We start from the raw sequence: 26,806 nt of genomic DNA, 5'->3' as shown, positions 1-26,806 counted from the left end.
ATATAGACAGGTCAAAATAAGCAGGCAAACAGAATAATAACAGTCTAATGAAAAATAAAGAGCAGAAGCCAGAAATGGTAAAGAAGGCAAAAATCACTAATTCTTTGTGATTTCATAAAGGCAGTCGGAACAATAATAAGGGCAAGTGACAAGCTTTCCTCATCTTCTTCCAAGCAACAATCGTATCTTGCACAATCACAGAGTATTTGAGATGGGGAGGCAACCTTGCCAGTCTTGTGTGCAAGCGGGACACAAGACCCAATTGTGCCACCAGATCCTTCTCCAGTGGGTATTGGAATAGTAAGAGGAATCATGTACCCATTCTAGAGCATCTCAGGACAGACAATAATGATTATAACCTCTTACACTTGGAATACAAAAACTCCCATCCAATTTATGTAACATCGGTTTCTGGAGGTGCGAGGTTGCCTGCTCTGCCATATAAAGGCGGAATTGAGACTTGCAACTAGAGCTGGGCGATATGACCAAAAATGTGTATCACGGTATTTTTGTTAATTATGGCGGTTCCACTGTATTTAACGGTATTTACCCCCCCCTCCCCCATCATCATGTGACCCATTGGGTGCTGCTTCTCTCCTCTGCCCCCCCCCCCCCCCGTTTATCAGCTGTCCCCCACTAATCATGTGACCCGCGAGCGTTGCTTCTCCCCCCGATAACTAATAGCCGCTGCACTGTACTGTACTATCCTGTGCCCGGGCTGCAAAAATAAACAAAATAAACTTTGACTCAACTTCCTACATCCCCCATTACTGGCCTCACGGTCCAGTGATGCGAACCTCATGCTGCCGGCCGGCTCCTTACTTGACAATGTGCTCAGCCTATCACCGGACAAGGCGGGACATTGATGAGGCCGGTGATAGGCTGACGGCTCTGTGATGTTCCCATCCCCAGGAAGCAGAAGGGATATAGGAAGTTGAGTTAAAGTTTATTTTGTTTATTTCTAAAGCCTGTGCACAGGATAGTACAGTACAGCGCAGCGGCTGATAATTATTTTGAGGGGGGGGGGGGGGGGAGAGGAGCAGCGCTCGCGGGTCACATATGATTAGTCCCCTGATGTGGGGGACAGCGCTGGGCTGATAAACAGGGTGGGGGAGGGGGAGAGAAGCAGAACAGCGCCTGCAGGTCACATATGATTAGTTGCCCGATGTGGGGACAGCGGCTGTGGCGCGAGGTGCCCAACCGGTATTGTGGTATAGGAAAAATTCATATCGTTCAGGACAAAAATTTCGGTAATCGGTATACCGCCCAGCACTACTTGCAACATTTCAATGCTTCAACAATATCAGTATTGTTTGCATTGGATACAAGAGACAAGGGAAGCTTAGCATTTTAAGAACATAGCATCTGCCCCCCTAAAAAAAAAAAAAAAAAAAAAAAAGGAAAGTGATGCCATTATTTTCAATGACTCAAACATTCTTTTCCTTAAAGTAGAGGATACTCACTTGTAATAGTTACAGGGCAAGGTGTGAGAACATCATTAGACTGATCTCTATAACCCCTTAAAGGGGTACTCCGGTGAAAACCTTTTTTCTTTTTAATCAACTGGTGACAGAAAGTTAAACATATTTGTAAATGAATTCTATTAAAAAATCTTAATCCTTCCTGTACTTATTAGCTGCTGAATACTACAGAGGAAATTCTTTTCTTTTTGGAATGCTCTCTGATGGCATCACGAGCACAGTTCTCTCTGCTGACTTTATTATAATAATAATAATGCTTTATTTATTCTTGTCCTTAGTGGGATTTGAACCCAAGTCCCCAGCACTGCTTTGGATAGGGGATAAGATGTCTGATCGCGTGGGTTCCGCCGCTGGGGACCCCTGCAATCTCTCCTGCAGCACCCACTTGTCATTAGCCTCATGGAGCGAAGATCGCTCAGTGTCTGACTCACGATACAGGGGCCGGAGTATCATGACATCACGCCCCTTGTGCCGGAGTATCATGACATCACCCCCTTGTGATGTCCTGTCCTGCCCCTTTAATGTACTCCATGCCCCCTCCCATAGACTTGTATTGAGGGGGCAGGGCATTAAGTCACGAGGGGCGGAGCTGTGACGTCACGATACTCCAACCCCTGTATCGATCTTCACTCCGTAAGGCTGATGACAAGTGGGTGCTGCAGGAGTGATTGCGGGGGTCCTCAGCAGCAGGACCCTCGCGATCAGACATCTTATCCACTATCCTTTGGATAGAGGATAAGATGTCTAGGTCCAGAGTACCCCTTAACGACAATGGACGTAAATGTACGTCATGGTGACGTGGTACTTAACGCATCATGACGTACATTTACGCGCCGACATGATCGCGAGCACCGGAGCGATGCTCGCGTTGTGCCCGGCACGTCCTGGCTGCTATCAGCAGCCAGGGACCCGCTGGTAATGGCGGTCATCAGCGATCGCGCGGATGTCCGCCATTAACCCCTCCGATGCCGTGATCAATGGATGATCGGATCGCCCGCAGCGCTGCCGCGGCGATCCGATCATCCAGCATGGCGGCTGGAGGTCCCCTCACCTTGCTCCGTCCGTCTCCCGGGGTCTTCTCCTCTGTTCTGAGATCGAGCAGACCAGAGCAGAAGATCACCGATAATACTGAGCAGTGCTGTGTCCTATACATAGCACTGCACAGTATTAGCAATCAACTGATTGCTATGAATAGTCCCCTATGGGGACATATAGAGTGTATAAAAAAAAAAAAAGGAACAAAATTTAAAATAATAAAGTAAAAAAATGTGAAAAATCCCCTCCCCCATGAAAAAAGTAAAACGTCCGTTTTTCCATTTTACCCCCAAAAAAGCGTAAAAAAATTATTAATACACATATTTGGTATCGCCACGTGCGTAAAAGTCTGAACTATTAAAATATATTGTTTATTATCCCGTAAAATTGCTGCTTTTTTGTCACATTTTATTCCAAAAAAATTTATAAAAAATTCATAAAAAGTAAAACCTAAGCAAAAATGATACTCCCCCCCCCCCCCCCCCCCCCCCCCCATATACGGAAAAATGAGAAAGTTATAGGTGGTCAAAAAAGGGCAATTTCAAACATACTAATTTTGTTAAAATGGTTTGAGATTTTTTTTAAACGGTACAATTATAGAAAAGAATATAATCATGGGTATCATTTTCATCGTATTGACCCACAGAATAAAGAAAACATGTCATTTTTACCGGAAAGTGAACAGCGTGAAAACAAAACCTTCCAAAATTTACTAAATTGCGGTTTTCTTTTCAATTTTCCCACATAAATAATATTTGTTTCGTTGCGCCGTACATTTTATGGTGAAATAAGTGATATAATTACAAAGTACAATTGGTGACGCAAAAAACAAGCCCTCATATGGGTCTGTGGATGGAAATATAAGAGAGTTATGATTTTTAGAAGGCGAGGAGGAAAAAATGTAAATGCAAAAATAAAATTGGTCTGGTCCTTAAGGCCAAAATGGGTCTGGTCCTTAAAGGTTTTTTTTTCACAGACCTGTCACTTTATGCATTAACCCCTTAAGGACCCATGACGTATGCCTACGTCTCCGCACCCTGGGCTTTAAGGACCAATGACATATGAGTACGTCATGGCGGTTTCCGGTCCCTGCCGCGTGCCGGGCAGAGATCGGAAACGGATGCCTGCTGAAGTGCTTCAGCAGGCATCCAGGGCAAACGCGGAGGGGGGCCATGTAGGCCCCCCATGTCGGCGATCGTGGCAAATCGCGAGGGAAATCGCCCCTGCAATCTGCGGCGATACCGGGCTGATCGGGTCTCTGGGACCCGAACGCCCGGTAATTTTGCATGATCCCGGTTGTCACAGACAGCCAGGACCATGCTGGAGGCTAGGAGCGAGGTGGCAAGCCTGCCACCTCCTCCTATCCCCTGCGATTCCTCGGTTAGTTAACCGACCAATCGCAGGGGGGGGCGGTTACTTCCTCCTGCCCGGCCCCTGGAAGTCCGGAGAGAACGGGAGTAAGACCGGAGGACGCGGCGGGGGACGGGGGAGTGCTGGGGCCCGGTACTTGCCTCATCCCTGAAGACCCGGATCCCGGCGACAGTGGGGACAGGTGAGTTGATCTTCGGCGGCGTCTCAGGACCTTTGCAGCAGTCCAGACCGCCGTAAAGCGATCTGGACTGCTCCATCTGGTCCCCTTACACTACAACTCCCAGCAGGCCCAGACAGCCCTTGGCGTCTGGGCATGCTGGGAGTTGCAGTTTTGCAACATCTGGAGGTCCACAGTTTCGAGACCACTGTTCCCTTCCAGATGTTGCAAAACTACACATCCTCAGCATGCCCTTACTGTCCAGGCATGCTGGGAGTTGTAGTTCTGTAACATCTGGCCCTTCAGATGTTGCAGAACTACAACTCCCAGCATGCCTGGACAGTTTTGGCATACTGGGAGTTGTAGTTTTGCAACATCTGGAAGGGCACAGATTGGGAACCACTGTATTAGTGGTCTGCAAACTGTAGTCCTCCAGATGTTGCAAAACTACAACTCCAAGTATGCTGGGAGTTGTAGTTCGGCAACATCTGGCTCTAAAGATGTTGCCGAACTACTACTTCTAGAATGCCTGAGAATGTTTGGGAGTAGTGGTTTTGCAACAACTGGAGGCACACTGGTTGGGAAACATTGTCTGTTTCCTAACTCAGTGTTTCCCAACCTGTGTGCCTCCAGCTGTTGCAAAACTGTAGCTACCAGCATGCACTGATAGACTGTGCATGCTGGGAGTTGTAGTTTTGCAACAGCTGGAGGTTCCCCCCCCCTGTGAATGTACAGGGTACATTCACATGGGCAGGGGGCTTACAGTGAGTATCAGGCTGCAAGTTTGCGAGGCAGCAAATTTTGCGCGGCAGCTCAAACTCGCAGCGGGAAACTCGCTGTAATCCCCCGCCCGTGTGACTGTACCCTAAAAACACTACACGAACACAAAATAAAAAGTAAAAAACACTACATATACACATACCCCTACACAGCTCCCCTCCCCAATTAAAATGAAAAACGTCTGGTACGCCACTGTTTCCAAAATGGAGCATCCAGCTGTTGCAAAACAACAACTCTCAGTATTGCCGGACAGCCGTTGACTGTCCAAGCATGCTGGGAGTTTTGCAACAGCTGGAAGCACCCTGTTTGGGTATCACTGGCGTAGAATACTCCTATGTCCACCCCTGTGCAAATCCCTAATTCAGGCCTCAAATGCGCATGGCGGTCTCACTTCGGAGCCCTGTCGTATTTCAAGGCAACAGTTTAGGGTCACATATGGGGTATCGCCGAGAAATTGCCTAACAACTTTTGGGGGTCTTTTTCTCCGTTCACCCCTTATGAAAAGGGGAAGTTAGGGTCTACACCAGCATGTTAGTATAAAAAAATAAATTTTTTTACACTAACATGCTGGTGTTGCCCTATACTTCTCATTTTGACAAGAGGTAAAAGGTAAAAAAAAAAAAAAATAGTTTATGCAATTTCTCCCGACTACAGAGTTACCCCAAATGTGGGCGCAAAGTGCTCTGGGGGCGCACAACAAGGCCCAGAAGGGAGAGTGCACCATGTACATTTGAGGTGATTTGCACAGGGGGGGCTGATTGTTACAGCGGTTTTGACAAACGCAAAAAAAACAAAACCCCACATGTGACCCCATTTCGGAAACTACACCCTCACGGAATGTAATGAGGGGTGCAGTGAGAATTTACACCCCACTGGTGACTGACAGATCTTTGGAACAGTGGGCTGTGCAAATAAAAAATGTTGTACAGCCCAGTGTTCCAAAGATCTGACAGACACCAGTGGGGGGGTAAATGCTCACTGTACCCCTTGTTATGTTCCTCAAGGGGTCTAGTTTCCAAAATGGTATGCCATGTGGGGGTTATTTTGCTGTCCTGGCACCATAGGGGCTTCCTAAATGCGACATGCCCCCCGAGCAAAATTTGCTCTCAAATAGCCAAATATGACTCCTTCTCTTCTGAGCATTGTAGTTCGCCCGTAGTGCACTTCAGGTCAACTTATGGGGTACCTCCATACTCAGAAGAGATGGTGGTTGCAAATTTTGGGGGGTATTTTCTGCTATTAACCCTTGCAAAAATGTGAAATTTGGGGGGGGGGGGGGGGGGACACACACATTTTAGTGAAATTTTTTTTTTTCTGTATGCAAAACTTGTGAAACCCCTGTGGGGTATTAAGGCTCACTTTATAACTTGTTACGTTCCTCAAGAGGTCTAGTTTCCAAAATGGTATGCCATGTAGTTTTTTTTTGCTGTTCTGGCACCATAGGGGCTTCCTAAATGCGACATGCCCCAAGCAAAATTTGCTCTCAAAAAGCCAAATATGACTCCTTCTCTTCTGAGCATTGTAGTTTGCCCGTAGTGCACTTCAGGTCAACTTATGGGGTACCTCCATACTCAGAAGAGTTGGGGTTACAAATTTTGGGGGGTATTTTCTGCTATTAACCCTTGCAAAAATGGGAAATTTGGGGGGGGGGGGGGGGGGGGAAACACACATTTTTGTGAATTTTTTTTTTTTCCGTATGCAAAAGTTGTGAAACCCCTGTGGGGTATTAAGGCTCACTTTATACCTTGTTACGTTCCTCAAGGGGTCTAGTTTCCAAAATGTTATGCCATGTAGTCTTTTTTTTGCTGTTCTGGCACCATAGGGGCTTCCTAAATGCGACATGCCCCAAGCAAAATTTGCTCTCAAAAAGCCAAATATGACTCCTTCTCTTCTGAGCATTGTAGTTCGCCCGTAGTGCACTTCAGGTCAACTTATGGGGTACCTCCATACTCAGAAGAGATGGGGTTACAAATTTTGGGGGGTATTTTCTGCTATTAACCCTTGCAAAAATGTGAAATTTGGGGGGGGGGGGGGGGGAAACACACATTTTAGTGAAAACATTTTTTTTCCGTATGCAAAAGTTGTGAAACCCCTGTGGGGTATTAAGGCTCACTTTATACCTTGTTACGTTCCTCAAGGGGTCTAGTTTCCAAAATGGTATGCCATGTAGTTTTTTTTTGCTGTTCTGGCACCATAGGGGCTTCCTAAATGCGACATGCCCCAAGCAAAATTTGCTCTCAAAAAGCCAAATATGACTCCTTCTCTTCTGAGCATTGTAGTAGTGCACTTCAGGTCAACTTATGGGGTATCTACAAACTCAGAAGAGATGGGGTTACAAATTTTGGGGGGTATTTTCTGCTATTAACCCTTGCAAAAATGTAAAATTTGGGGGGAAACACACATTTTAGTGAAATTAAATTTTTATTTTTTTACATATCATATGCAAAAGTCGTGAAACACCTGTGGGGTATTAAGGCTCACTTTATTCCTTTTTACGTTCTTCAAGGGGTCTAGTTTCCAAAATGGTATGGCATGTGGGGTTTTTTGCTGTTCTGGCACCATAGGGGCTTCCTAAATGCAACATGCCCCCCAAAAACCATTTCAGAAAAACGTACTCTCCAAAATCCCCTCGTCGCTCCTTCGCTTCTGAGCCCTCTACTGCGCCCGCCGAACACTTTACATAGACATATGAGGTATGTGCTTACTCGAGAGAAATCGGGCTACAAATACAAGTATACATTTTCTCCTTTTACCCCTTGTAAAAATTCTAAAATTGGGTCTACAAGAACATGCAAGTGTTAAAAATTAAGATTATGAATTTTCTCCTTCACTTTGTTGCTATTCCTGTGAAACACCTAAAGGGTTAAAACGCTGACTGTCATTTTGAATACTATGGGTGGTGCAGTTTTTATAATGGGGTTATTTGTGGGGTATTTCTAAGATGAAGACCCTTCAAATCCACTTCAAACCTGAACTGGCCCCTGAAAAATAGTGAGTTTGAAAATTTTGTGAAAAATTGCTGCTGAACTTTGAAGCCCTCTGGTGTCTTCCAAAAGTAAAAACTTGTCAATTTTATGATGCAGACATAAAGTAGACATATTGTATATGTGAATAAATTTTTTTTTATTTGGAATATCCATTTTCCTTACAAGCAGAGAGCTTCAAAGTTAGAAATATGCAAAATTTTCTATTTTTTTCCTCAAATTTTGGGATTTTCATATATATGAACTGGCTCCAGAAAGTTAAACAGATTTGTAAATGACTCCTATTAATAAGTCTTAATCCTTCCAGTAGTTTTCAGCTGCTGAAGTTGAGTTGTTCTTTTCTGTCTGACAACAGTGCTCTCTGCTGACACCACTGCTTGTCTCAGGAACTGTCCGAATCATTAGAGGTTTGCCATTGGGATTTTCTCCTACTCTGGACAGTTCCTGAGACAAGCAGAGGTGTCAGCTGAGAGCATTGGGATCAGACCACAGAAAAGAACAACTCAACTTCAGCAGCTGATAACTACTGGAAAGATTAAGTTTTTTAAATAGTAGTAATTAACACATCTGTTTAACTTTCTGGAGCCAGTTGATATACTTTTTTTTTTTTTGGGAATACCCCTTTAATACCTCTGGGATGCTTTTACTTATCATTCTGATTCCGAGATTGTTTTTCGTGATATAGTCTATTTTAAGAAAGGGGTAATTTTTGTGTCCATTCTTACATGATTTCTTCGTGAAAAATTTCATGAAAATTTAGCAGTTTTCTAATTTGAAACTCTCTGCTTGTAAAGAAAATGGACATGCCAAAAAAAGTATATATTGATTCACATATACAATTTGTCTACTTTATGTTGGCATCATAAAATTTACATGTTTTACTTGTTGAAGACATTAAAGGGTTTCAAAGTATAGCAGCAATTTAGCAAATCTGACTTTTTCACGAACCAGTTCTGCTTGAGGTGGATTTGAGGAGCCTTTCTGTAAGAAATCCCCCATAAATGACCCCATTATAGAAACTGCACCCCTTCAAAGTATTCAAAATGACATTCAGAAAGTTTAACCCTTTAGGTGTTTCACAGGGATAGCAGCAAAGTGGAGGAAAAAACACTAACATGTTCTTATAGCCCCCCCCCCCTTTTTTTTTTACGAGGGTAAAAGGAGAAAAAGCCTCCCAAAATTGGTAACATAATTTTCTCTTGCGTAAGGAAATACCTCATATGCGGATGTAAAAAGGAGCAACATTGGGCTTTTGGAGAGTGAATTTCGCTGAAATAAAATTTTTAATTTTCTTGGACCACTGTTTTAAAAATCTGTCAAACGCCTGTGGGGTGGAAATGCTCTTTGCACCCCTTGTTACATTCCTTGAGGGGTGTAGTCTCCAAAATGTTTTTTGCGTTTATGTCAGAACTGTTTCAAATATCAGCCATTTCAATGCAAATCACCAATTTACATGTACATTTGGGGCCTATTGGCCTGGAAAAACCGTGATTGGCCGTTCAGAACTGACCTGCCAATCACGGCGATCTCTGTTATGGGGGGGGCCCTCAGGAGCCCAGTAGGCGACGTGCTGGGTTGGCTGCTGATGGATATCAACAGTCATCCCGTTCCATCCCACCCGGTGCACGGTGGTGACCGGAAACTTGGTCCTCCGGTACCAGGACGCAAGGGCCCTTCGTCCTTAACATGATAATGTCCATGTAGTTGTACATTTTATTTAGAACGCTTCAAAAAAAAAAAAAAAAGTTATCTCTTTGAGTGCTAAGTGTTGTACTTTTTAGTACATAATTGTACATATTAGTCCCCCATGCTTAACCTGTGAATAGATAAGTCATTCTTGGGACAACCCTTTTAGGGAAAGTTTAAGTTATTGTAAGTCATGTCATCTGTTATTGGATTTTTTTTTTGAACTGTAAACTTTTATTAAAGTTTTACAATACAGGGAAAACAAAATCCAACAGTCGACCAGGAAGGAGCGGATCCCCCCCGTCGATGAATAACAATGGAACATGTAAGGGCGAAAACAAGCATAGTCGAAAAGACAATACAGATCAATAAAAAAAATCACTGCCGCCCGAGGATGACAAAAACTCGGCATGACAAAAACAATCAGAGACATGTAATGGAAGGACCACAAGGGAAGGGGAGGGGAAGGAGGGGGCGAAGGAGGGGGGGGGGAATGAAAGACCGACACACCAACGGGCAACAGGGACAAGAAAAGGGGGAGGGAAGAGGGGGGAGGCACAGAAAGACAACACAAAAAGGAGAAAGGAAGTAGAAAAGAGGAAGAAAGAGGAAGGTCCGGAGAGGTGGAAGCAGAGGAAAAAAGGGGGGGGGGACCCTACTCCACATTACGGTGGCTGTCTGTCCATAAATCTATCCCATGGGTCCCACACAGCCAGAAACAGGGAGATGGTGTTGTTCAAGGAGGCAGTGAGGGACTCAAGAGAACGGATCTCCCGAACCCTAGCTAGGAGCTCAGTTTCCGTCGGGGGTAGAGTCTGCTTCCAATGCTTGGCAATAAGAGTTTTTGCAGCAAGGACAACATGAGAAAAGATCTTGAAAGGCCTCTTCGTCAAACCCAGGAAGGGAAGGTGTAGCAGGAACACCATAGGATCAAGAGGAACAATAGTTCCCAGGATTGTAGAGATCAATTTTTGCACCTGGATCCAAAAGGGAATTATCAGAGGGCAAGCCCAGAAGATATGGAAAACAGTACCCAAGCCTCCACAGCGCCAACATTGGGGGGGGATAACAAGGTTCAGTCTATTGAGAAGCATCTTGAATCGCGTTTCCTTGTAAGCCGTGCAAATAGAAGCTTTAAAAGCTCGTTCCCAAATGCCATTGAGGGAGAGTAATGGTGGTAGTTCCCAGGGCCTTCTCCCAACGGGTCATATAGTGATGAGAAGGAGGGGAGAGCAGGAGGGAGTATATACTAGAGAGCAACCCCCTCGTCTGAGGACCACCCCTACAAAGCCACTCAAAGCCAGTGGGAAGGGGACAGTCAACGAGCTCTGCCCAGAGGAGAAGTAGTGGCGCAGTTGTCTGTAGTGATGGTCCTCAGAGGCAGGGAGACCCCAGCGAGCTGCCAGTTGGGCAAAAGAGAGAAGTGTGCGGGTACGGGGATCTACCACATTAGCCCAGCAGAAATTACCTTGAGAGCCCCATTCCCTAACCATACATTAAGAGAGGCCAGGGGGGAAAGCAGGGTGGTAAAGAAAAGATTGCAGGGGGGAAATGGAAGAAAGAAGACGAAATCGGTGAAAGCAGTAAGTCCAGACATAACGGGAAAAGGACATTGGTCCTAGGAGAGGCTGCCCAGAGATGGGCCGCCCAATAGTATCTAGTCACATCCGGTACCCCCAGACCCCCCCCCCGGGACCGACTAGCCAACATTACGGACATAGGGAGGCGGTGAGGCTTGGCATCCCAAATGAACCGAAAAATCGCAGACTGAAAAGAACGCAACATAGCCAGAGCAACCCGCACCGGGAGTGTTTAAAAAAAGTAGAGCAGTTTAGGAAGGATAGTCATTTTGACCGACGCAATGCGCCCACAGAAAGAGATGTATTGCGATCGCCACTTGTCCATCAAAGCTTGCAACTCGCAGAAAAGCCAAGGGTAGTTAGCAGAGTACAGAGAGGAATAACGAGGTGAAAGTGACACACCCAAGTAAGTGATAGCGGAGGGAGACCAGTGAAAGGAGTAATTTGCTTTCAGGAGGGAAACCAAGGGAGGAGAGAGATTAAGGGGCATAGCCTCAGACTTTGAGAGATTGACCTTATAGCCAGAGACAAGACCATAAATATGTAGGAGTTTATACAGCGAGGGCAGAGACAGAAGGGGATTAGTGAGAGTGATCAAGACATCATCAGCAAAGAGACAGATTTTGAAATCTCTGCCATGGAGCGAGACACCGGAGATGTCCGGATCCCCCTCAATAAGGGCAGCAAGAGGTTCTATGCATAAGGCAAAGATCAGGGGGGACAGCGGACACCCTTGCCTAGTTCCATTGCGCAAAGTAAAAGACTGAGAGAGGGCATGAGGGAGTTTGATAGAGGCAGTAGGAGAGGAGTACAAGCCTCGCAGTGCAGAAAGGAAATTGCCTGAGATTCCAAATTTTTTGAGGGTGGCAAACAGGAACGGCCAGCCCAGCCTATCAAAGGCCTTTTCAGCGTCCAGTCTCAGGACCAATGCCTGCTCCGACCTCCGATTGACAATATGAATAAGGTCCACTACCCTTATCGTGTTATTGCCACCTTGCCGACAGGGCATAAAGCCAACCTGATCCTTATGGATAAGAGAAGGCAGACAGGCGCAAAGGCGATTCGCTAAGATTTTGGAAAACAATTTCAAATCAGAATTGAGGAGGGCAATTGGACGGTTGCTGGAGCAGTCATGGGGATCCTTGCCAGGTTTGGGAATGAGAGTGAGCAGAGAATGAAGGAAAGACTGCGAGATACCCTCCCCCACCAGGAAGGAGTTAAACGGTAGGAGAATAGTTTAGGTAGGAGAATAGAGGAGAAAGTCTTGTAGTACAGATAGGTAAAGCCGTGTGGGACCCGGAGACCGTCCCGCAGGGAGAGTCTTGAGAATCGTGAACGGAGCGTTCAGAGTCTCTCTGTCAGCTGCCGAAAGAGTCAGGAGGCTACACCGAGAGAGAGGAAGGAGTTGAGCTCAGCCACCCGGTCTGAGGGGAGCTGAGAAGGAAGCGAGTAAAGTATAGTGTAATTATCATAGAAAAGAGTAGAAATAGATTCAGGGTGATACTGGAGGGTGCCAGAGGAGTTTTTCAGAGCAGAGGGGGCCTGGGCCGCGGCATGGTCCCAGAGACGGCGAGCCAGCATAGTGTGGGCCTTGTTACCCTTTTCATAGAAACGTTGCTTTGCATACAGCAGTTGGCGTTCCACCTTGTGGAGGGCCAAATCACTAAGCTGGGACCGCGCCGTGACCAGGTGCCTCAGCACCGAGAGGGAGGGAGAAGAGAGAAGAGCTTTTAGACTGGCAATCTGGACCCTAAGTTCCCGGGAGCGAGCCAGAGCATTGTGCTTCAACCTGGAGCCCAGAGCAATGCAGTGGCCACGGACCACAGCCTTGTGGGCTTCCCATAGGATTACCGGGGAGGGCACCGAGCCTTCATTATCAGCAAAATATGTAGAAATGCTCGCCTGGATCGAGTCCCGGGAAGAAGGGGTCTTAAGTAAAGAGTCGTTGAGACGCAAGTGACAGCGGCGCAGAGAAGAAGCAAAGAAAGAGATCAAGAGAGGGCCATGATCAGACCAAGATATAGGTTCCAGAGAGGCAGAAGAGAGCATGCGGACCATGGGAAGATTACCGGAAAAATAATCAATACGGGTGTGAAGTTTATGAGGTTGAGAATAAAAAGTGAAGGAGCGATCCGAGGGATGATTAATCCTCCAGAGGTCATAAAAGGCCGCCGAACATATAACTTGGTTAAAAAACATTTAGTAGAGAAGACATTTAATAAATTCACATTTTCCTCATCTTTCACCATTCTGCTCAGATTTCCGAGAGGTCTAACACACTCAGTTTAAAGATTACTATTATTTATTTTCTTTAATATTTTTTTGTTATTTTCACTTTCTTTGGCAGTGAATCTCTCTGTCTCAATCTTTGCTGCCTTTTTTTTTTTTTTTTTGCTTTATTTTTCTCATTATACATTTTAATGCCTTTCATTTAGCTGTAGTTTAAATGTTTTCTTTTTAACACTTCTCCACTAAATGTTATTGGGTTTTTATGCTTTTTTTCTGAAGAAAAGGTTTAACACTTTTTAGCTAGTTGTATTATCATGTTAAAAAAATTACAAAAAATAATAATTGTCAAACCTATTTTTTATGAGTGAGAAAAGTGTCCAAATTATCTTTGTTCATTTACTGTTGTTTTGTGTATTGTGTTCTTTTTCTGACATAAAACAGCATATCATCAATAAGTGAGGAAATGTAATTGTTTTCATCAGGTAGTGATCTTTATATGTTTCATTAGCACTCCATTAGACAAAAGTTCCAGTATTCTCTCCAGTGCAGATCAGTGATCCATCACTGAATATCATTAGTCTAATAGTACACATTCCATGATCTCTTCTCCTTAATACACTCTATCCTTGTTTTCTGTTGTTAAGATGTATAGCACTGGTTTTTGTTATGTTCCATTTTTAGCAGATTTATTTCAATTCTGTAGCAAATATAGAATCATGTTTCCACCAATTTGTTTATTTTTTTTATTGTGCATTTCTATTTTCAAGTTATGTGTGTATATATATATATATATATATATATATATATATATATATATAATGCTTTGTTTTAGAAATGCAATTAAAAGATGATTGTATAATTTTTTTCCTATTATTTATCTTGAACAACATACCACATTAATTAAAATAGTTTACTTTTATTTGGTTGAGGTAGGGTTCCTAAAACCATCTATGATTTGTGTATTTACTATGAAGAACAAAAGATTGGTAACTATTCTCCAAATCCTGTAATTTTGGCAGGGGTTGCATATTGCAATCAAACATGCAACCCTTTTATTACAAGATTTAGGGGAAACTGTTTTAAAGGGGTACTCCACTGGGAAACTTTTTTTTTTAAATCAACTGTTGCCAGAAAGTTAAAATTACTTCTTTTAAAAAAGCTTAATCCTTCATGTACTTCTCAGCTGCTGTATGCTGCACAGGAAGTTCTTTTCTTTTTGAATTTCCTTTCTGTCTGACCACAGTGCTCTCTGCTGGCACCTCTGTCCATTTTAGGAAATATCCAGAGCAGGAGAGGTTTGCTATGTGGATTTTACCCTACTCTGGACAGTTCCTTAAATGGATAGAGATGTCAGCAGGTGGCACTGTGGTCAGAAAGAAAAGAAATTCAAAAAGAAAAGAACTTCCTCTGTAGTATACAGCAGCTGAAAGGATTGGAAGGATTAAGGACTAAGGATTGGAAGGACTTTCTGGCACCAGTTAATTTGACCTCTTGGGGATCAAGGGCGTACCTGTACACCCTGGTCCCGCTCCCCTGCTATGACACGTGGTCACGGGTTGACCTTGCGTCATAGCCGGATGGTCCCGGCGCCTATCGTCCAACAGGATCCGTGTCTAATGCTGGACATCATTGATCACGGTGATGCCCGTTATTAACCCCGTAGACGCGGTGATCAAAGTTGATCGCCACGTCTAAAGTGAAAGTAAATGGTTTACGGCAGCTTAATTGGGCAGTTCGGGACCGCCGCGGTGAAATCGCACCGAACGAACAGCTGAGAGGATGGGGAAGGGTCCATACCTGCCTTCTCTCCATCCGATCGGCGATATGCTGCTCCATGCCTGGTCAACAGGCTGGAGCAGCAGAGCACCAATGGCATAGCATTGAACAGTATGGGGGGGGAAAATGGTTTGTAAAAAACAGATACAGATACAAAAACTTTTGATATGTTGTAAAGCATGTATAACCAATAGGTTTTGCAGTTGCTTTCATTAGAAAATGTTCTGTATTTCATTCTGAAAAAGCCAGTCAACAACTGCCCCCCCCTGCCTGCTTGGACACATACTAGTCCTGCTGTGTCCATGCATCATCACCTATGTCATGGACACACTTCCTTGATTGACAGCGCAGCGCAGGGCTCACAGCTGGAGGAAAAATCCTCCCACTGTTAGCTTGTGTCCCGCTACTGTCAGTGAGGACAAGCTGGGAGTTGTAGTTTTGCTAATGCTAGGGGAGATGTGAGCAGACTGCATACCGAGGGAGGGGGTGGAGACCTGCACAGTGAGGCCACGCCCCCTTCCTTTGAGAGGAATTCAGACTAGTGAGCTAAATTAAAAGTGTAATAAAAAAAATATAAAGGTGCTAGACACAAAAATTAGATGTACATGGTCAGGATTAGGTACTGAGTGATATATTGAAAAAAAAAATTGTTGGATCTGATGGGTACGCTTTAATGTGAATTAACCCCTTCCATACAAAAAGTTAAAATCACTCCCCTTTTCCCAAATTACATATAAAAAATATGTAAACATCATGGGTCTGTAGGTGGAAAATTGAAACATTATGATTTTTAGAAGGAAAAAACTAAAATGCAAAATTGAAAAACGGCCCAGTCCCTAAGGGGTTAAAAAAATGTTTTCCATTGGAGTACCCTTTTAACCACTTAAAGGGGTTATCCACCATAAGGTGATTTTAGTACATACCTGCCAGACAGTAATGGACATGCTTAGGAAGGATCTGTGCTTGTCTTGGGGCTAAATGGCTATGTTGTGAGATTACCATAACACTGTGGCTAGCTTTTTGTGAACTGGTATTTTCTGTTTGAGTTTTCTTTTTTGCCTACAAATCCCAGAATTCCATTTTCCTCTCTCCCCACACATCATCCACCCCACCCATTTAAACATAAATGAGCTGCATCCATTCAAAAGACCTGTGGTTTTCAATCAGGGTGCCTACAGCTGTTGCATTAGTTGCAGATTGATCTCTCTCCCACCAAGTGATCCCTCCACCCATTGAAGCAGACAGGCTCCCGGTCATCAGCTGACTAGTGAGTCAGGTCTCGGCCGCACTGCAAGCTGGGAAAAATCAGAGACAACAGTCATTTTGTATGCTGTTAAAAATAAATATTGGGGTGATGATCACAGAAGAATTGTGAGAAAACCGTCACACACAGGTACAGACACTATATTATGAACTACACTAACTTTACATCCCCTGTAGCATAGTCAAATAAAAAAAATCCTTTAAAGGGGTACTCCGGTGCTTACACATCTTATCCCCTATACAAAGCATAGGGGATAAGATGCCTGATCGCGGGAGTCCCGCAGCTGGGGATTATTTTAAAGGGGGAAAACCTTTTTTTTTTTTTTTTTATAAAAAAAATTTAGCAACTGGTGCCAGAAAGTTAAACAGATTTGTAAATTACTTCTATTAAAAAAAATCTTAACCCTTCCAGTACTTTTTAGGGGCTGTATACTGCAAAGGAAATGTTTTTCTTTTTGGATTTCTCTTATGTCACAACCACGGTGCTCTCCTCTGCTGACCTCTGCTGTCCATTTTAGAAACTATCCAGAGCAGCATATGTTTGCTATGGGGATTTTCTCCTGCTCTTGACAGTTCCTAAAATGGACAGCAGAAGTCAGCAGAGAGCACTGAGAGCGTGAAACTGTCCAGAGCAGCATATGTTTGCTATGGGGATTTTCTCATGCTCTGAACAGTTCCTAAAATGGACAGCAGAGGTCAGCAGAGAGCACTGAGAGCGTGATATAAGAGAAATCCAAAAAGAAAACCATTTCCTCTGTAGTATACAGCCCCTAAAAAGTACTGGAAGGATTAAGATTTTTTAATAGAAGTAATTTACAAATCTATTTAACTTTCGGGCACCAGTTGATCTAAACAAAGAAAGTTTTCCAAGGGAGTACCCCTTTAATCGCATTGACCTACAGAATAAGGATAATCTATAATTTTTACCAATGTGCACTGCGTAAAAACCAACCACCCCCCAAATTAGCAAAATTTTAATTCTTATCAATTTCTGCCCACAAATAATATTTTTATTTGTTCTGTTGTACATTTTGTGGTAAAATGAAAGGTGTTATTACAAAGTACAATTGGTCACTCAAAAAAAACAAGCCCTCATATGAGTCTGAAAAAACAAAAATACAAAAGTAAAAATATGCTGTGTCCTTAAGGCCAATATGGGCTGAGTCATTAGGGGTCAATGTATCCACATGCGCTGACTGATTTTATTTTTAAGGAATCTGATTGATGGTGTAATATTTTGGAGTCCGTCACTAGGTAATTTTCAAAGGCTGCACATTTGTTGTGAATATTTTGATGTTCCTTTAAATAAGGTTTGTTAAGCTCTTTAGCAAAATCTTAGATCCACAACATGCCCTGTATGTTGCAGATTTGCATACAAAATCCCCAATTTTACAATCTTCTACTATTTTATAGAATACTTGAAATGTCTTGCCTTAATTTCCATAATGCATATCATGTTATCAATATGCACATCTGTTCTTCTGCTGAAGGAGGGAAATAGCCTCAGCCTCAAACTAGCCAAGCAGGGAGGCCACTCATCTGTAGACCACTGTTTTGGACTTATTTTCCTTGTCTGTTAAGATCAGAGACATGCCTTAGATTGCCCACACCGTCCCCCCCCTCCCTTATGGGGGCCATTCTGCTTTTCAGATCAGTGCAGCCAATTTTTTTTTGTATTTTTTAACTGTCTCCAGAACTGTGCTTCCACAGGGTCCTGCTTCTGAGGTCTACTGTTCTTTCTTCCCTCATGGCTTAGTTTTTGTTCTTGTATGCATTGACAGCTGTTAGTCCTTATATAGCCAGGACTGTGTCTTATCCAATTACCTGAATTTAGCACAAGTGGTCTCTGTTTAAGCTGTAGAATTATTTTAGAGATGATCAAGAGAAATGGTAGGTCCTCAGAGCTAAAATTAATACTTAATACTTATGTCCTTGTGAAATTTTAGTATAATTTTTTTTCAATAAATTTGTAAACATTTCTAAAATTGTCTTTTTACTTTAACATTATAAGGTATTGTGTGCAGAATGATTGGGGGGGGGGGCAGGGTAGATTATTTATTTTTTTAACAAGAAAAGTGAAAGGGTCTGAAAACGTGAAATTGGAAATGTGCCGTTTCATAAACTGCAATGCAATTCCTTGCTGTATCCATAGAAAGAATAGACAAACCTATTCTTTCTGTGGATGCTGGCACGGAAATTCTTCCATGTGAGCAGTGCAGCACAATCCCATTGAAATCAATTGGACTCTGCTGCACAAGTGGTATACAAGTTATGTGAACCTTAGAGAAGCAAGTTTAGGCTTGCCATGAGGCATTCTTATCATATGCAGAGAACAACCACTTTATTAGAGTTGACTACCCTTTCACATATGGAGCTTCTGTGTCTGCAAATTAGACACAAGTGAATAAAATCAAGTGAATATTTATTTTAATGTGAATTCACATAAGAATGGGAAAACTAAGTGATCTTACAAATGTAAAGCGTCACTATCACTTTCCTCTAGTGGCAGGATGCATTTAAACTTTGTGGGCAATCTAGTCACCTTTGACTTGCCCCATATACTTTCAGGTGTCCACAGTTCAGGCAAGTGGAGGCTGCAGAATGGTGTGAGGAATTTCTTTTGGGACACGCTGGGTTCTCTGATACTTCTTGATGAACCTTTGGGCAGAAGGACTTAAAAAGTTCCTGTAACCAAATAAACTTTTCTAAACTAACTCAGGCTATGTTCCCTAACTACTCCTAACACCCCTCCCACCCTTAAAAAAAAATTTCTGAGCTTTAAAAAGCTGTGTATTATACCTTTTTATTCTTGCTCATCTTGCTCCTTGCAATCTCCCAGCAGGAGAAAGTGGGCGTTTTCCAGCATGCATGACGTCACTGAAGCCTGCTGAGGACCACTTCCGCCCTCACATGGTTGCAGTGCTCTAATAAATAGAAGACCTCAAGCTCTGTGCATCTTTCAATGAGGCTCTTTGCAGCTGTCGGTGAGGCTCTTTGCAGCTGTCGGTGAGGCTCTGTGCAGCTGTCAATCAAGCTCAATGCAGAGAAGCACTTCCTGAGTTTGGTCTCCTGCCGGGCCGAGAGGAGACCAAACTCACTGTATAAATTGTGGCAGGGAACAGAACAGAGCAACCTAGTGGCCGTTTTTTCAATTAAATTTTAAACATATTTATGTTCATAATTTTAAAAGCAAGTGAATTGGGAAGTGTCTGCTAATTACACAAGGAACATTATATTAAAAGTTTTTTCTGGTGACCGGTACTCTTTAATTAAGCATTGTAGCCACCCAAATGCATCCCTTTATGGCACACTTTGGGCATGCTGGAAGTTGTAGTTTTGCAACATTTGGAGGGCCACAAATTGGAGACCACTGTGCAGTGGTCTCTAAACTGTGGTCACCCAGATGTTGCAAAACCACAACTCCCAGCATGCCCAGACAGCTGTTTGCAACATCTTGATGGCTACAGTTTAAAGACCACTGGTCTGCCTTTTTATGGGGTGCACTTTTTTGTGAGGTCTTTGCGGTCTGTGCCACCAGCATCTGTTCTGCGCTGTGTGGCTGGACCGTTCCCCCGGTGCTGATTGCTGATAAGTGATTTATTACTGATCAGCTATTTTTTTGGGTTACAGGTGTTTTCTTTTGCTCTTTTTTGGGGGGATATTGCTGTTTTGCGCAGAATTTTTTTTGCTGGTTTCATGGACCACAGACACCCCCAAAAAAGTGCAAAGAATAAATAAAACTGCACCGCCAAAAGCCTACAGTAAATGTAAAAAAGCTCTACACTACACACTGAAATAAACTGAAAACACTACATTTACACACTTCTTACACCCTCCCCCACCTTTTAAAATTGAAATGCCCTGAAGACACTTTTCGGTGGAGGAGGCATACGCCATGCGCTTGCCTCCGACACAGAGACCGCCAATGAGGGAGAGGAGAAAGACCCCACATTTCTTCCTCCTCCCCCTTGTCATCATCCAGTGATGAGTCCCCCAGAAGGCGGTGCAGCAGGGCAATGCCAGTAGAGGCCCTCCATACTAGTGACCCTGTCTCCTGTATTATAGATGACCTTTTCTGGAACCCAGTTTTGGACAGATATGAACCACTGATTCCTGGGTTTGTTGGCCGCCCAGGAATCCAATTTGACCCCACGGTCCTCTCTGAAAAGGAGTTTATGTTTTGTTTAGTTTTTCAGTGAGGACTTATGATGGCGACTCCCATCAATGCAGTCGAGATGAGGACATATTGGAGACACGTTCTCTAAGTAAATCCAGCGACTTTGTGGCCACCCTTGCACCAGGTTCAGAAATGTACACCACATATAGAGTGTATAATTCTGCAGCTTTACATGTCGCAGGTCAGCCTTAAAAATGCATGTGAGGAGGATGTGCCCCTGGCACGCACCCTCCATGCGAGACTCTCACAATCTCTGCAATGGTCAGCCACCCCAGTGCAAATCCCTAATTTAGGCCTCAAATGCGCATAGAGCACCCTCACTCCGGAATCCTTCCATATTTTAAAGCAACAGGTTACCCGTATTCGGGAGAAATTGCATTACTTTTTTTTGGCATTTTACATGTGAAAATGAAAAATGTGGGACTAAACCAGCAGGTTAGTGTAAAAAGTTATTATTATATATTTTTTTTTTGTGTACTAACATGCTTGTGTTGTCCCATATTTTTCATTTTCACAGCAGGTAAAAAGAGAAAAAGTCCCCAAAATAAGTAACACAGTTTCTCCCGAGTATGGATATACCCCATATGCGGACGTAAAGTGCCCTGTGGGCACACAACATGGCTCAGGAGCGAGAGCACACATGTACATTTGAAGCCTAAATTGATGATTTGCACAGGGGTGGCTGATCATTGCAGAGGTTCTGACAGGTGTCTGACAGATTTTTGGAACAGTGGGTCGTGAATATGAAAAATTAAATTTTTTATTTTCACTGACCACTCTTTCAGTGGTTAATGGGAAGGTATTGCCTAGATTTTTTTTTTTTATTGATTGAAGCCAGAAACAGAAATATGTTGTTTTCACCTAATTTTCTAAGTTCTAAATTCAAGTTTTAGTAAATTTTTATGGGAGAAGATATGTTTCCTGAGCAATTCTCAGAATATAGAGATATGACTTGCTGCAAGCCCCATGACAATAGGGGGAGATTCATCAAAACTTGTGCAGAGGAAAAGTTGACCAGTTGCCCAAAGCAACCAATCAGATTGCTTTCTTTTTTAAATGGACTCTGAAAAATAAAAGAAGCGATTTGATTGGTTACGATGGTCAACTGGTCAACTGTTTCAGGTCTTGATGAATCTCCCCCATAGACCCTTATTACTAGAATGGTAAAATTTTCTAGACATGCTCTGTGACCTGTCCAGCGGGATGGGGACGCTGTGTCTGTAATAAGAGAACACTTCTGGAAAGTAGTCTGTACAGAACAGAAAATCTTAGTTTATTATCAGTCCTAGAGGCCAGAAGGAAAACTGCAAGATTTTAGGACTATTTTATTATATAGCAAGTAAAATAGAAAACTACAAAAATACCAAAAACTCATGAAGAATGTTTAACATAAAAAATCAAGTAAATAATGTAATTTTGTGATGATGCATTCCCTTTAAGTACAGCTAGTAAAAATGATAGCTTAGCTCCACCATGCTCCTGTGCTGCACCTCTAGTTGTATGTCCTTGCATGGTCTCCACCGGGACATATGAACCTGGATGCTGTCAGTGTTATAGTGCACCTCTGGAGTTTGGCCGGTATAGGTAGGTAGCTCTGTTTCAGTGACCTACTAAAAGAAGAGTCAACAATATGTATATACAGAAAAAAAGAAGAGCAGTTTTCTTATGGAAAATCTTATTTTACTGGTATGTCCCTATTCTTGCAGTGTGATGTTTTCTATAGGCAAACGTATATGAATGCTTATGGAAAACTACTGGATGTTTTTTTTTTTTTTTTACAAGCCTTTCAATAACAACAATAATAATAATACCATTGTGATGAATCTTTGCTCTTGCCTGGGTTTGTCACATGTTGCTGTTTAATATGACACCTGAAATTCAAGGCCTTCTTCAGTGTGTAGGTGGAAATATATATATATATATATATATATATATATATATATATATATATATATATATATATATATATAATTTGTGTGTATTCCTGTTTTCGCATTGGATGATGGATTTATGCACACACACACTCAACATAAAGGTGTCAGGGCATACCAGTATTTATGTTTTTCTATCCTTTTGTTCCTTATGTAACTAATTTTAGATTTTTTAGTTGCAGTGGGTGTGAAACATGTGTAAGTGTAGGAGGCTGTGGTGAAGAATGTTTTGCAACCAGTGGCCTTATTGTGATTTAAATTGACCTGCCGGCTGCCAGTGCTGCTCCTCCACCTCATTGTTCCTGCTCGCTGTGCAGAAATGAGATGCTACATTCCACGGCCTGTGTGACCCTAGATTTGGAGAAGAAGAAGAAAAAAAATCTCATTTTTCGCAGGCATTATTCTGAGTCACAGTGTGAACTGGCAATACATATCTGCTATGTAGTATTAAATAATTCACCCTTAATTGCATTATTTAAGCAGATTCTACAGTCTGTGATATTGGCATCATGCTGGCAATTTGCAGAGCTAATTTATTGTGTCGCTCATGTAAACATTGCCACAATAATTGCACATATGTTTTTTTTTTTTTCTCTCCTTCGACTGCTTGCTTTGGAATACAGTGGTGAAAGCTTGCTGACAGTCTATGTAGAGTGGGATATTTTCCCTTTCCCATATTCTATTGGCCCAGAGGAGATTTATTCTGGATCCATGGTAACAGTATTAGAACCGGGAGGATCTTCAATATCACAATGCCTCCTAAGGCTGCTGCTATCTCAGTAGCTGCCTGATGGACTGTCGAGAAGGGCAACACATTTAAGTATCAATAATGCCCCTTCATAAGGCTGTTCAGGCTTCTATTGCATTTCAAAACTGCTCTAAAATAGCAAGGTTTGCATGATCTCCCAGCATCTGTATATTTGCTCATCCTCTGAATATTTTAGCTTGCCTTATGCACAGATATCGTCATCACATCAGCATGATGGTTGAATGTAATGAGGGAGCAGGGCAAGCATCCTTCTAAATTGCGCGCTGGGCTCAGTTTGAGGGGATTGCCTAGCCAGCATTAAAGGCTACATGTTTTAGCAGGTGAAATGATCACATAACTCTAGTAATCTCAGAGTGGGGATGCTCGTGCTTGGAGGGGATGGAGGGGTTAATATCTTGTTGCTGTAATAGATTTCATAGCAGTGACTCAGTCTGCCAGTTCCTGAGAGAGCACAAGCTGCAGTGCTGGTGCAGCTAATGAAGCAGGTTCCTGGGTTGTAATCCTCATTTCTCTCATTCTGACCAGCTCCTCCTCCATTCGTTCCTACCTTAAAGTCTGACGATGACACCTCAAATTTTGATGAACCGGAGAAGAATTTACGGGCTTTACCCTCTTCGGGCCACTTGAGTGCTGCAGGTTTCTCGGGCGAAGGGCTGCCGTTTGTGGGCTTTTCATATATCAAGGCTCTTGGCGCATTCACCAAATCTGAGTAAGTAAAAATGAATGTGTGACTGTCCTGACTTGGCTGAAGAATGCAGGTTTCTGAGACCTGCAGTGCTGTTTGTATGCTATCTGCATCACACTACTCCTGCTGACATTAATACGTATACATCTAATGGTTTCTTCCCTTTTCTCTGTATTGATGTACATGAGATGGCTTTCCTGAAACAGCTGATAAGTCAGAATAAGCTGTAGGCTGGTGTATCAAACAGCTTCCATCCTCAGCTTCACTGCTAGCTGAATCTAAAGAGATATAATAATACTTGAAACTAGCATATAAAATCAAATATCTTTTTATTAACAACATACGGCACAGAAGATACAAATCCACATCTAAAATCAACAGGCGGTGATGTAAATGAGCAGGTCACTGGTGATGATCATATCAGTACAGCCTCTGGTGACCTGCTTGTTCTCTCTAGACTGCCACATCTCACTGCTTTCTGCAGAGGTTTGTGGAACAGCTTCAAAGAACTTACTGTCTTCATGTTTATTATATTAGTTAAATGGATATCCTTGCAGCAAACTTTGTATGGAAAGGATGGATCCCCTGTTTGAAAGTCTGACCCTGGTAAACATGTCAGGAGGAGACAGTCAGGTAGCAGTTGAGGTGCTTTACCCTGGTTACTCTTGGTTGTAGTACACCTTGAATATTGAGGTTGTAACACCTTTGAGGGTGATGGAACAACAGGCCTTTCCGAAGAGTGTTTGATATTCCCTACAAGCAAATTTATCTGCATAGTTCCTGCAGCGGTGGAAGTGTGACACATCTACGTTGTATCAAGAGGAGCAGTACTTTAATAACCTAACTGCTGTTATGCAATCGCTGTTTATGTATTCGTGAGCCTCACTCCAAATTACCCTGCTATTTTGAGAGGAGTCTTGGAGATGGATGGCACAGATTTTTCTTCCCTGACCCAATATTTGAAGGATATGGAATATGTTGTAACAAAATATATTTTACCGAATCAAGGGCAGACAAAAGTAGTGGTTAATCTGTATCTATGTCTATATCCTGAAAACAGCCAGAATAAGAAAGAAGAGAAAATATGTACAGTTATAGTCAATGCCAGGTTTGGGGAGTTAACCCGGCCTGCTGTCTTAATATTGGGTACTGCCTTCAAGCTTTTGGACTGTGTTTGTTTATCGACCATTATGTTAGTTACTCAATAGTAAATAAATGCAACATATGTTACATCTATTAACATTAATCAAGATCTGTAAAAGTCCAATGGCCAATAGTTTTTGGCTTGTAAATTTTTAAATTATAATAGTGTCATTTTAATTTGACTATAAATATTGCATAATATTTCAGGTCAGTCAGTATAAATGAATACACGAACAAGCAATCCGATTTTGGTCCTGCACACGACCAAGTATACAACATGCCTCCTAGCAAAAGAAACAAATACTATAACCACCAGCTGACCAAACCAGTGTGTAGAAAATGCTGTAAATTATAACTTTTAATAGTTCTCTCTAAAACACAAATGCTAACTGTGCTCTTTAGTGCCAAGAGTATTAAATACAGGTCTGAATAAATCATAAATGCTGCTAAAATGCCAAAGTATATACCGGATAACCCGGAATGCATTAAAGATGTTGGTGCACCTCACGGGCCTCCTAGTTATCACTGATAGAGTTGTCTATCATTGATAACTAGGAGGCCCATGAGGTGCACCAACATCTTTAATGCATTCCGGGTTACCGGTATATACTTTGGCATTTTAGCAGAATTAATGATTTATTCAGACATGTAATTAAATCATAGGCAAACTTAGAAACATTTGCCGTATGGCCCAGGTTTGCAGTATTTTACAGTTTTAAAGGAGTAGTCCAGTGGTGACCCAGTGGTGAACAACTTATCCCCTATCCTAAGGATAGGGGATAAGTTTGAGATTGCGGATTCCGACCGATGGGGCCCCCTGCGATCTCCTGTACGGAGCCCCGACAGCCTGCGGGAAGAGGGCGTGTCAACCTCCGCACGAAGCGGCGGCCGACACGCCCCCTCAATACAACTCTTTGGCAGAGCCGAAGAGCTGCCTTCGGCAATCTCCGGCTCTGCCAGATGTATTGAGGGGGCGTGTCGGCCACTGCTTCGTGCGGGAGTCGACACCCGCTATCTGGCCGGAGAGCCTGGCCCCCGTACAGAGAGATCGCAGGGGGCCCCTTAGGATAGGGGCTAAGTTTTTCACCACTGGACTACCCCTTTAAGGCTTTTTTTCCTACTGGACTAATGCAACTTGAAATCCCAAAATATTTCAGTTGCTCAGATAAGCATCAGGACAGTTTGTAGTTAAACATGGTATTATCATTTCCATGATCTTATTTACCTACGTGATTCACACCAGTTTTTATTCTGTAAATGCACCCACTCTGTATGACTAGCATGGCCAGCTATTCTATAGTGGACACTTACTTCAAATGGCAAACAGTCCCTCTGTCCATAATTTCTGGACATTGATGTGATGGTTCATTACTCTTTGTTCCATGAACCCCTAGTAGTAGTGTCTCAGAAGTCACACTAGCAAATAACAGGAAGCACTTTAAAATCTCTGATCATTAATGTAATTTATGGGTGTTTGATTCATGGCAAAGCTTCTGGCTTGTGAGCTGGTAAAGCTTTCCTTTCATGCATACTGCTGGATATGGTTGCTTTATTGTTGACTGCACTTACATGATGATATTTTAGGTAGGAGGAAGGTATTATAAATTATTCTTTCTTTACATGAAGGGCAATGTGTTTCTCTGATGTCATGATGACCAAGGTTTGTGCACCCTGAGAAATGAGTAATTGATGGAGGATGACGCTGGCATAGATTGCGTTTGTCATTTCTATGTGCGGCAGATGAGTCCTGGAGGTGTAT

At 42.8% G+C, this 26,806-nt stretch overlaps 1 protein-coding gene across 5 annotated transcripts in view; it reads left to right on the top strand.

The window, feature by feature from the left end:
* Positions 1-26,806, top strand: part of CIT (citron rho-interacting serine/threonine kinase) — a 174,613-nt gene that overhangs the window by 41,304 nt on the left and 106,503 nt on the right. For all 5 annotated transcript variants that reach the window (XM_056529852.1, XM_056529823.1, XM_056529836.1 and 2 more), the window contains exon 10: positions 23,745-23,928. In XM_056529852.1, the coding sequence (XP_056385827.1) occupies positions 23,745-23,928 (184 nt within the window). The remainder of the gene's footprint in view (positions 1-23,744; positions 23,929-26,806) is intronic.

This window comes from Hyla sarda, chromosome 1 (assembly GCF_029499605.1).
Source record: "Hyla sarda isolate aHylSar1 chromosome 1, aHylSar1.hap1, whole genome shotgun sequence".
Lineage (NCBI taxonomy): Eukaryota > Metazoa > Chordata > Amphibia > Anura > Hylidae > Hyla > Hyla sarda.
Note: the sequence above shows the minus strand (reverse complement) of the source record. Positions and strands in the feature narration are given on the sequence as shown.